The 11,837-nt window shown below is 36.7% G+C and overlaps 1 protein-coding gene across 2 annotated transcripts; it reads left to right on the top strand.

Moving 5' to 3' along the window:
- The first annotated feature begins 10,003 nt into the window (after positions 1-10,003).
- On the top strand, positions 10,004-11,636 carry LOC105791131 (uncharacterized). 2 transcript variants are annotated; one of them, XM_012619054.2, is made up of 2 exons: positions 10,004-11,085; positions 11,297-11,636. In XM_012619054.2, exon 1 carries the CDS (start codon positions 10,052-10,054, stop codon positions 11,075-11,077), a length of 1,026 nt encoding a protein of 341 aa, XP_012474508.1. In that variant the 5' UTR covers positions 10,004-10,051; the 3' UTR covers positions 11,078-11,085; positions 11,297-11,636. The 2 variants fall into 2 exon arrangements, with proteins under 2 accessions (XP_012474508.1, XP_012474507.1); XM_012619053.2 differs by having other exon boundaries at positions 11,251-11,636.
- Positions 11,637-11,837: the final 201 nt, after the last annotated feature.

Genomic DNA, 11,837 nt, shown 5'->3' with positions numbered 1-11,837 from the left:
ATCTTGGACGGGTTGGAATTCAAGACTCTACACATTGTGAATGCATTGTAGTTAGTAAATGTCATTGATGTAAGGTGCGTACTCAATTTGTATGTTCCCACATACGATAATTGCATGTGCGTATTGGAACCGAAGTACTTGGAACCTCCCACAATCATAGGTCCCTTCCATTAGGTTCACACGATAAGATGCACCTAATATTTTATGGTCGGGCCTAGCATGCTCCGTGACTCAAAAATTGAGGTTCTGATGCGAGTGGCACACTAAAAACATGGTGTTCGCTCTCGTTATACTTCACTGAATCTCTTTCATCACGTCATCGTAGAATGTACTGCTGCCCACTATCTGTCTAGCATACGTCGATTCCCTCTTAAGAAATAAGGCGGCCAGTCGAAAATATGTCTTATTGACAACTAGTATTACTGACAAATGACGGTCCCCTTTTGTATGAAATTGATGAACTCAGCCAAATTTGATGTCCTGTGCTCGTATCATAGACCCCTATTGTATGACTACATCTACTATTCGAACTGTATATTCAATACTACGCCATACCGTAGGCATTAATGGTGCTCAAGTTGTTCAACATTTGATAGAATCGATGTTAGACGAGCTCGTAACCTCTCGAGAAATAGCTATCAATTAGTGCAATGAAATAACTCGTTATAAATATTCGATGTGCAGCAAATACATAGTTCAAACTACAAACCCATGTCAATGATTAGATCTCGCTCAGTTGCTGAAGGATATTTTTGTGGTAGTTGGATCCCACATGCTGTATGCAGTACTGATGATGAGTGCGATCCCAGAGGGATCTGTGATGACCAATCACCGAGAGTATTATAGGTCTCCTATCCAATATGACACATATGTCGGGATACGGGCAAATACGGTGACGCAATCAGTTTAAGAAGAAATCTCATTCATCTACCATTTCTCCTAAAGTTATTGCAAATGCTATAGGCAGAATCTTCTAATTACCATCCTGAGCAACGATAAGCAAAAGACGCTGCTGATACCTTCCATACAACTAGGTGTCATCAATTTGGACCATAAGCTTGCAGTGCTGAAATGCCTCTCTGCATTGCTCAAAGGTCCAAAAGAACCAGTGGAATACTCTTTTCCTAGGGATCAACTGATCGTCGCAGTACCCTGGACGTATTTCAAGATTAGTTACGATACATGGTACATACTGATCCAATACCGACACCATTGCCATAGATAGTTTTACAAACCCCCCACCCGTGATGTAACTACTCTATAGCTTTCTATTTTGCAACCCACACTTTGTAGCACGTTGGAGTGTACTGGTACTGGCTATGTATGTCTATAATCAGCACTAGTATTTCAATGCGGGGAGTGGCTTTCACCATCGATAGAATAATGTCAGCAATCATGTCCGAGTCTAGCCTTGAATGGTATTGACTTGCACCTATTGTAACACATGTATGGGGACCGGGATCTTTCTTTATCGTCCACATCCCAGTTTTCTTCTGGTAAGACACCATGATTTTCCACTTACACCTCCTATCCTTCGTTGCACACTTTCCTTCTAATTTCTCGAAACGGGATTTTGTGACACAGTAGTTCACGTCGTTATTGATGTTGTACTACTTTAGTGTAGCAAGAAAAACATCTTTTTTGGGGTATTCCAGTCCAACTTCCAATACTTGTACATCATGATATGCGCTTGCATGACCAGGTGTTCTATGCGGAAGCCAAGAAAAATCTAAACCACCCTTGATCGATAAGTCAATATTCATTTTGTGGGGCAAAGGTTCATATGTTCTGAATTGTGCCTTTGGATCTGGAGTATTATCTGAGGCATCATCATTAGACTCTCAAGGTTCCGGCTCCATTATAACCGAATCTGATTCGAAAAATAGTGTCACTTCTGAACCATCCAGATTGCGTTGTCGGATTGGCTCAAGTTCTGACTCTTCCTACTCCTTTATGTTCGTAGCCCTTTTTTCTGCGCTTGCATCTCCTTCCTCGTCCGTGCCTTCATTGTCACCTTCGATTACGGTGTTGCACGTATCATCATCATCCTCCGTTGAAAGGATTAGGTCATCAGTTCTCTTGTAACCCATGTGCCCGTCAGAATATTTAATGGGTTGATGATCGGTATAGATTAATGATCCCTCGGTATAACTGCTTCTGCCACATAACATCGACCCAGTGTCGAAGTTGAAATCGAATCCACTGATTGAATATCAAGCCTGAGTGTCTAGATTTGGGTTATTTTGATAACCCTGACTAGTACTAACCCTTAAATTAAAAATCGATGCCAGAGACCGATGAATGTCTGCCCACATATGTTTCGGGAACATTGTAGTACCCGCCTTAAAAGAGGGTAAAAAACCCACCGCACAACCGTGTAGTAGGACTTTCTACTTCAGCTTCAGTATTCGTATTTGCCGTGACTGTGGTCGAAGATGGGCCAGATCCATCAGCATCTGTGAACTCGACCTATAACTTAATAACCGTATTTCTGTTTGCGGTGTGTGATGATATGACTGTCTCGAGATTCGTCTCACTAATCACATTAGATAGCTCATACTTATAGGGGTCAACAGATGCAAGAAATTTGCATGCAACCTCATAATTCTTCCCGGGTCGATCCCTTGACTTTCCTCCTAATTCTGGTTCGTAGCTCACACATTTGAATGATACTATTGATTGCAAATTCCATGGAACCACCTTGAACTCTATATTACATATTTGACCATTGTAGCATATAACAAATTTCACTCGTTGACTCATTTCAATATCGATCACGATTTGGATGAATAAACACAAAAAAGTAGAGAGTTGTCTGAAGGAATACACACAACTCTCACCTATGATACAAGGTACTTCTGTTTGATATTAAATTTATGTGTCCATGTTATGAAAATTACGCCATTTTATAAGAGAATTATGTAGGGAGAAAACGAATACGTTCTATGAATTTCGTTTACGAATGCAGACATTCATTGCATACTGTATAGTGCAAATAATTTTCATCATGCGTTCATAAGTCATATATTTTCATTGAGATTTTGTGCTGCATAGCGTGCTCGAAGGTCATTTGAAAAGGTACTTTCACCACCAGAAGGTAGGAAATTTGTTAGAGAAAGCTCACGTAGTTGGGGGTGCTATCAAATTATTGATTATTGATTATTGCATCTAGTTAATTACTCTTGACATCCATCACTCAAAATGTTGTGTTTTTATATAAGTATGATAATTAACTAAAATGTATGAGATGAATTTAGCAGCAACAACACAAACTTCAATAATCAATAACATGAATAGGCTAGAATAATTACATCATTCAACTTGATTCATTTTTCTCATGTTTAACAGTGTTCGGAAAATATTCCATGGAAACTCGATCTTTCATGAGTTTGAAACCAAATTATGTCCTTTCGGAATCTTTTACTTAGTAAAACTTGTATTTTACTGATAATATTAAACTAAGAGTTTCTTAGAATTCATGTGAAGTAATAGGGACGGGTTAGGTTTGAAACAATTTAATCACATTACCTAAAAACTATGCAAGATAATAGAGCTCCTTAAAGTTATTATGAACCTTTAATTTATTCGCGTTAGGATCTAAATTAACCATGCATTTTTCAACTATTGTGTCTATTAGTCATCGTCTGGTTAGGATTGTTCAGCTAATTCCAATGCATCCAATCATGTATGAATGAAATACATGCTTAAGTTTAATTAAAAACATGATTGACTGAGGCACAAATACTATAAACATGAATTAAAAAAACTTCATTGAATTGATGCAATCATTCTAGCTAAAGAAATTTAAGTTACCACTATTGATGACAATATAACAAAACACATTGCACACATGATTAAAATCAAAGTAACAAGTAAAGGAAGAATAAACTCTGTTTTAATCAGCAGTCTCGCGAAATCTAATTGAAAAAGTTTCCTTCCATCATTGTGTTGCTTATTTGTTAATGGCTCTTCAAGGTGGCTAATCAAGAGATGATCTTATCAAGGTTTTGTTGGGTAAGAAAGAAATATGAGACACTTTGCGTGAAAATGAAGAGAGGGAATGAGAGAATAAAATAGAAATATTAAATGAAGGATGAATGATGAATGATTGAAATGTGAGATGGGGGTAGGTATTTATACTTGAGGTTGGTGGAGGAGTTTACTAAATATGGCATTGAAAATCGACCATGATATGTGGAAAGGCGGGTGATTTGGTTGCTTGATTCCAGCATAAAATCATGTTTGAATCATGCAAGGGGTGGATGGTTTCTTGAACAAACATAGTGTGTTGATTTTCAATGATTTTCCAAGTGTAGGGACCTCCAAATAATTATCCCAAATGCTTATTTTTGGCTGCCCAAATATCATTGTCGAATTGGGCTTCTCTTCTTCTTGTTTGGACATTTTGTGCCCCATTTAATAGTCAGACTTGTCCACCATGTAGCACCATTTTTCACTGGGTCAAAGCAACATCTTCATGACCCAATTTGCATGATTTTGCCGTCCAAGTAGGGTAGAATTGCTCATGTCCATGCAAAAGTTATAATAAGCTCTTTATTAAATTAATTTTATGGGCTCATTGCATAATTAAATATAGCACATTAATAAATAACCAGAAATATTTTAATTTATGCAGAAAATTAACATAATAAAGCATAAATTTGCATATTTTATAAATTCATGTCTATTGTTGGAATATAAACAAAATTCACTTAATTAATTAACAAATACTCAGGATTAGTATTTTTTAATTAAAAAGCTGGTAAAAACTACTAGAAAAGCCTATATGATTTAGAGTTTACAGCTTTCTTGCGATGTTAATAGAAAAGCACCCCTAGTTGAGCGAGCTTTCTCTAACAAATTTCCTATTCTTCAGGGAGAAAAGCCTAACACTTCGAATAATTCAAAGACTTTAAACACGTTTAGAATATGTTCCTACGGCTATAAAATACCTCACACAGACCAAGCTTCATCATCCCTCAGTCATATAATTTCTCCTCAATCCTTTCCATTTCTCCACTATAAAAAATTTCCCGGTTTTAAAAATTTTGATTGCTAAAAATATTTGGTTTACATTCGAGGTATTCTTGAGATGTTGGCAATGTGATATCGCTCTGAGTCGCACACATTTCATATATCATATCGAGATAGGATCATTACCTCCGAAGCCTATCCTAGGAAAGTTTATTATAGGGTGATTTTGCTTTTTACAGTCAAGGGTAGAAGTCGAGTTGGAGGTCTCAATCGACGGTTGTTACGCGGTAATAGATCAGGGTATAATGGAGGAGCCAGTTGATGGTTGTTACGCGACCATGAGCTCAATCTTTTTGAATACCAAAAAATGATGCCCTATAAAGATCATACAGAAGTTTGATGGCATATTCATATGGAAAAACTCTGGGGCTTCCTGTTATAATCGGTGTAATTTTTTTTCCATTTCCAGGAAACCGGTACCTTTAACCTTTATTCTTATTCGAAGACTGGCACTGTTGTAGACGCAAAAGGATTCTCAGGCGAGGAATGGGTATTGCGGTGCAATAGATGTGATGCTCATTTCGGGGCGACAACGATTGTCATTATTACACAACCCATTAATAACTACAACCGCCGCTGCACCGACCCAATTTTGACCTCTATTGTGACGGAACATCCGCTGTTCACCAAAGAGCCCTCTTGTGTCCACCTCGGTGTCAGCCTTTGGATAAGAATGAAATGTTAAATATACTGGCTGCATGGAAATAGATAAAAAAATTACTTTGATTACACTGGAAGTTCTCAGAGTTTTTTCGTATGGTTCGCATCAATCTTATGTATGATATATATATGGCACTGTTTGTGGGAATCCAAAAAGCTTGAACTCTTAATCGCATAACAACCGTCACCTAGCCCCCCAGTTATACTCGAACACGTGACCGTATCATAGCCGTCGACTAGGGTCTCTACCTAAACGTCAACCTTGATCGTATCAAGCATTATTACCCCGAAATCGGATTTACCTACAATGGATTTCTAAGGTGATGGTCCTATCTCACCATGACATATGAAATTTATGTGTGCTGAAGCGCATTATCACATCCCCGACCCTTCAAAACTACCTAAGAATTTCTGTCATTTTAGTTGAAAAACTTAAAAACTTTTAAAATACCCTAAACCTTAAAAAAGCCATAAACCCTAACCCTAAAAAATAAAACCCTAACCCTAGAGAGAGAAATAGAAAGTGCACCAAGCTGGACGCACTTTCACTTTCTCTTTCCTAAAATTGACCTATTTCCCTAATTAATTTTAAAAATAGCCTAAAAGCCTAATTAAAAAAATGGCCTATAGCCCTTATTTAGACAAGTATTTGAACTGGCTAGATAAATGCCAAATGGAAGTGGCCACTTTCACCACCATTGGGATAGATCGTTACTTGATATATTTAAAGTTTTCAATTTGTTGAAATGAAATCTTTGGGATTTAAATGATGTTGAAATCATGGATGTATGAAGTCTAACTTTGAAGATCAATCCATATGAAGAAACTTATCTTGAAAATTAGATTGGATTGGATCAAGCAACCAAATCCCTTGGATTGTGGTGAACGAATTGAGATAGCATTGAAGAATAAATGTCTAGCAATCCACTTTACGTTGGTTTTTATTAGTAAATTGTATTTTTAGATTTTATAGTTATTGTCTAATAGGGATTTGTCACACCCCAAAAACGGTAGATCTAAAAAGACGAGTGAGGTATGCATATTAATTTTTTTGACGCACTATGGTAGCATAATCCACCACCCTACTGGCTTGCTAGCGAGTTAGAGTATTAACACATACTAGCGTTAGAGTATCTGCCCATTGGCGGTATCTAAAGATTTAATTACAGGGTATCTTTTAGTGAAGAAAGAATACGCCTAAGAAAGAGTACGCCTAAGGAAAAGTACGCCTAGAGTTTTGGTTGAGTACGAAGAGCCTACTAAGTGTATGAGGAAGTTGTAGGAGACTTAATTATCTTTAAGACTATGCCATACGCGAGTCACCGTCAAGGTATAGTACGTTCGGTTTGCATGAACACTGTTCAAGTTGGTTCTTGTAACAGGATTAGTTGGGAATCAACTAGACTGATTTGAACCTCCTCATAACTAGTTAAATAGTAATACCGATCTGCGTCGTTTCCCTCCAAATTTTGTAGTGAAATCAGGGGACAATTTTAGTAAGTATCGCTACTTGTCAAAATCCACTATAGAGGACCGAGAGTATATATAGTCAAGGGGGACATTCCAGATGATTTTTCTTTCTACTCTACGTTTTGGTCCTTCTTTCTAAACCTAAATGTTCTTTTCTTCTTTGTTAAGCTAGAGCTAATATTTTGTTTAATTAGTGGATGATTCAACCTTCTGGTAAGTCTTATATCTCTGCATGTTACGATTGTTGAAGAGTAGGGATGTTAAAAGATGTAAGAACAATAGGGTATGAGTGGAAGGCCCTACATGGGGGTCGCATGTAGTTGAAATGTTAGTAAACTATCTGTAAATGAGCATTCTAATGGAAATTTCATGATTTTTTAAGTAGTTGCTACTACTAGATCAGGAAGGACGATTGAAACAGAAGCTCCGAGCCAAGGTAAATATGGGTTTCTAGACCAGACTCCTGTATGTTATTTTATGATGAATCTTTGTATGGCTAATGTCCCAATAGTTGTGCATGTCTTCTTGAGGAGTTATTGTATATATGTGTGTAGGTGTTTTCTATAAAGCATCTGCATGTAGGTAAATGAAGTATACGATGTGCTACATGAATATGACGATGTGTGGTAAGTATGCATGGGAAATTATGTGTTGGGAAGTATGATTCTATTAGGGGTATAAGTGAAATCAATGTAAATGTGTTCATTATGTTTAATATGAATGATGCATGACAATGTAAGGTTAGAGTAAGGGGGTCGGGTGTAGTGTCGGGAAAATATACAATAGGATAATGGACCTCGATGTGGTGCTTTGATGACGTCCACCTGGACAGTAAAAACAAAAGCCAATATGGCAAAAATGTAGTCTGTCGAAACCGTAAACATGAGGTTCGATGGGACAGTAAACACGAGAAAAGGCTAGTATGACAAATACGTGGAAAGACCATGCCATGGCACATCTTGGAAATGGTGAATGAGTCACATTTGTCTATTAAGGTTTCTAGTGTCTTGGGGACGATGATGGGCAAACCTTAGGCGATGTTGAGTTTAGGAAAATCCATATCGCCAAACACGACAGTTTATGTGGTGCCTTGGTGACAAACCAAACCGAGCCTTTGTGGCAAGAAATTTGTAAAGCCTTTGTGGCAAGTTATTTGTAAAGCCATTGTGGCGTGTTATCTGTAAAACCTTTGTGACGAATTATCTGAAAAGCCTATGTGGTGTCTTGCAGGGCTTTGAAATCAATAAGAAAAAGAACCCATAGGTGAAAGGGATCTTGTATCATATGCACAAAAACAAGGAAATTTGAATTTTGTTGTCTGAAACCAAGAAAAAGATGTTGAAAAAGATTATGATAAACCAGACAAAAAAAAACGTAGAAAGAAAAAACAATATAAGAGCAACAAAGAAGCAGAACTTGATTTCTTCCTAAAAAGGTTTTTGCATTTTCAATTGAGACGAGATGGTTCTTCAAATCAAAGAATAATCAATAATGTCAAAGTATATTACCTCCTGCTTAGACTGAGAAATCCAAACAAAATCATTATATCCTCTATTCAACGAGGAGAAATGAATCTGGATATTTTGATAATTTCAGAAGGATTTAACTCATAGAGAATTAATGAAAAAAGGAATATTGATTATCAATCCAGTTCGTCTGTCGATAAAAAATGATGGACAATTTATTCTATATCAAACTATAAGTATTTCGTTGGTTCATAAAAATAAACGCGTCCTACAGGGCGTGCTTTCAACCACATCAGCTGAAAACGCGCCTTATAGGATGCGTTTTCACAAAAAAAATTAACAACTTAGTGTTTTTGGTCAGATAGTTAAATATTAATGCTTTTGTCATAGAGTCTCGGGTTCGATTCCTTTCTTACTCGCATTTATATTTTTTAATTTCATATTGTTTCAAGTTTTTTATATTTTTAATTAATATTTTTAATACATTAGCTCTTTTTGTTAGATGATTAAATAATTAGATAATTGTGATTTCATCCTTAAGTTTATTTCCTCTTACAAACATTTTAATATGTATTTTTTATTTCATGTTGTTTAAAGCTTTTGTTTTATTTTTTAATTAATGTTTATAATTAATAAATATATTGTTTTCAAGTTTTTAATTAATAACTATTTTATTTATTAAATCAAATAATAAATATGTAGTTATTTTAAAAAAATCAATTAATTCTTTTGATATATTTTTCTTTATATACTATATTTATATGTCAAATATTTATTTTCTTTACCTATATTGTGGGTATGGTGTTTAATACTATGGATTGAAAAATAAATATTACACGTAAAAATATATATTTACTACAAATAATGATATTTGCAATAATTATTTGATGTTATAAATAAAAGAGTTATTAATTAAAAATAAAAAATTTGAAAACAATATAATTTTAATTATAAACATTAATTAAAAAAGTTTGAAACAACATAAAAAAATACATATTAAAATATTTATAAAAGAAATTGAACTTGGTAGTCCTCAACAATTAGCTTATGATTCCATCTAATCAGAAGAACTAATATGTTACAAATATTAATTAAAGATAAAAACTTGAAATAAAATGATACAAAAATATAAATATGAGTAAGAAAGGAATTGATCTTAAGTCTGAAAAACAAAACAATAATATTTAACCATTTAAGTAAAGGAGATAAATTATTAATTTTTATTGAAAACGCATTCACCCCTGCGAAATGCGAATACAGGGAAACAATTCTAGTTAAAAGATAAAACTAGCAGGGCAACATATTGTGGGAACTGAGGATGCAGTCTGAGCAGAAAAGCAAAAGAAGATCGTAAAAGAAAAAGCTAACCCCCACAACCCCCCGGTCCAGAAGGGTAGGGAGGATAGATATTGCACAGAGTAATGATGTCCCAAGGCCAAGGCCTAAGGTTAATTTCCTACCAAAGTCGACCCAACGTCTCACACCCATTTCTATTAACTGCCCACACTCTCCAACCTTCCCGGTCATGGAACCATTTCTCTTTCAAAACACCTGGAATGCCAAAACCATTCCATCTCCAACTCCCACTCCCTCTACCGTCCCACAACTCCCACCAAACCCAAACAGGGACCCAAGACGACGGCATCCCCATCGACGACGTCAAAGTCATCGCCAAATTCAAAACCAGGTATAACTATATCCGCGTTCTCCAAGTTTCTCGAAGGGCCGACCACCCTTTCGCCGGCTCTAGGCTCCTCCTCCTTGATTCCCCTGGAAACATCCACAGCATTTCTTTCCTCTTCAAATCACTCACCAACACTTATTTCGACGTTTTTGCCACTCTGCCTCCCATTTTACCCCCTGGAGCCGTTGGCATTCTCGGCTTCGGGGCGGGCTCCACGGCTCGCCTGATGCTTGAATTATACCCAGATTTGATAATCCACGGATGGGAACTTGACCCATCTGTGGTTGCAGTTGGAAGAGAATATTTTGGCCTTGAAAAGCTTGAAAAACAATACCCAAATAGACTTTTCATTTCCATTGGAAACGGATTGAAAGCTAGCATTAGAAACGGGTTTGCAGGTATTTTAGTGGATTTATTCAGTAAAGGTAGTTTGATACCAGAGCTTCAGGAACCAAGCACGTGGCACAAGTTAAGGAAGAGCCTGAGAAAAGGCGGGAGAATCATGGTGAATGTAGGGGGTAGTTGCGTGGAGGCTGAGGATGAAGGCAGAAATGGGAAGATGGTGATGGAAGAGACATTGAAGGCCATGCATAGGGTTTTTGGCGACAAGCTTTTTGTATTGAATCTTCGGAACCGAAAGGATGATGATAGTTCCCTCGCTTTAACTGGCGAATTGGCGGTGCCGGATCGTGATGCCTGGAAGAAGGCGCTTCCGCATTCTTTAAAGGGTTACGTTGATATGTGGGCTCCATATCAGGGCTGATTCTTGATGTGAGTATGCAGTCCGTGTCCGTGAACATGAATGCCCATTTTCTGTTTGTGTTAATGCCTAACTCATTTTTATGGTGTATTGTTTTATGACACCACTCTAGTTGCTTCCTATGGACGTTCAAGGTTATTCGTCAACTAATAATGGTTTTTCTTCAATGATGGCAGTTGGTGATCAACATTGATGTGCCGATGTTATCTTCTTGTTTCGCAGGATGTTCGAAGAAATGGGTAGAGGAATGGCCATCTTTTCTCGCTAATAATATATACACCTCCGGTTCTTCACTTGCATACAGCATTGGAAAACGCCCTGAGATCATCCTAATGCTTGGAGTTTCAGTTCTATCTCTTTTTGAATATCTCTACAAGTCCATCAACCTTCACACCTCAACAATATTCTATTCTATTCCATGTATGTATGGTCGATGAACATACATTGTTTTTTCACAAATGAAACAAAAGATTTGAGTAAGTCCTGAAATTATTGAAGATCTTTTCAACCCATTGTAGTGTTTTGGAATACTTCTCTAAATCAACTTCTCATATTTTCTTAACGGTGTTTTAGCTGCTCGAATTTCAAATGAGCGGACATACTTTGTTGTTCTAGGGAAAGGAAGCCTCTTGTTTGCCGAGGCAATACGAAGGAAGTTCATTGTAGCTTTAAAACTCCGAAGGTATAGTAATTTTGCCATGTATTTGGTAAAATAAATTAAGCATTGACATGAACCAGTGTGAACACATTACATGCTATCGAC

Source organism: Gossypium raimondii, chromosome 8 (assembly GCF_025698545.1).
Source record: "Gossypium raimondii isolate GPD5lz chromosome 8, ASM2569854v1, whole genome shotgun sequence".
In the NCBI taxonomy this organism is placed as follows: domain Eukaryota; kingdom Viridiplantae; phylum Streptophyta; class Magnoliopsida; order Malvales; family Malvaceae; genus Gossypium; species Gossypium raimondii.
The sequence above is the reverse complement of the archived record's forward strand: the minus strand, read 5'-3'. Positions and strand labels throughout refer to the sequence as shown.

Excerpts from the sequence above, each read along its gene's own strand:
- LOC105791131 (XM_012619054.2), top strand. The coding sequence starts at position 10,052 with ATGATGTCCCAAGGCCAAGGCCTAAGGTTAATTTCCTACCAAAGTCGA.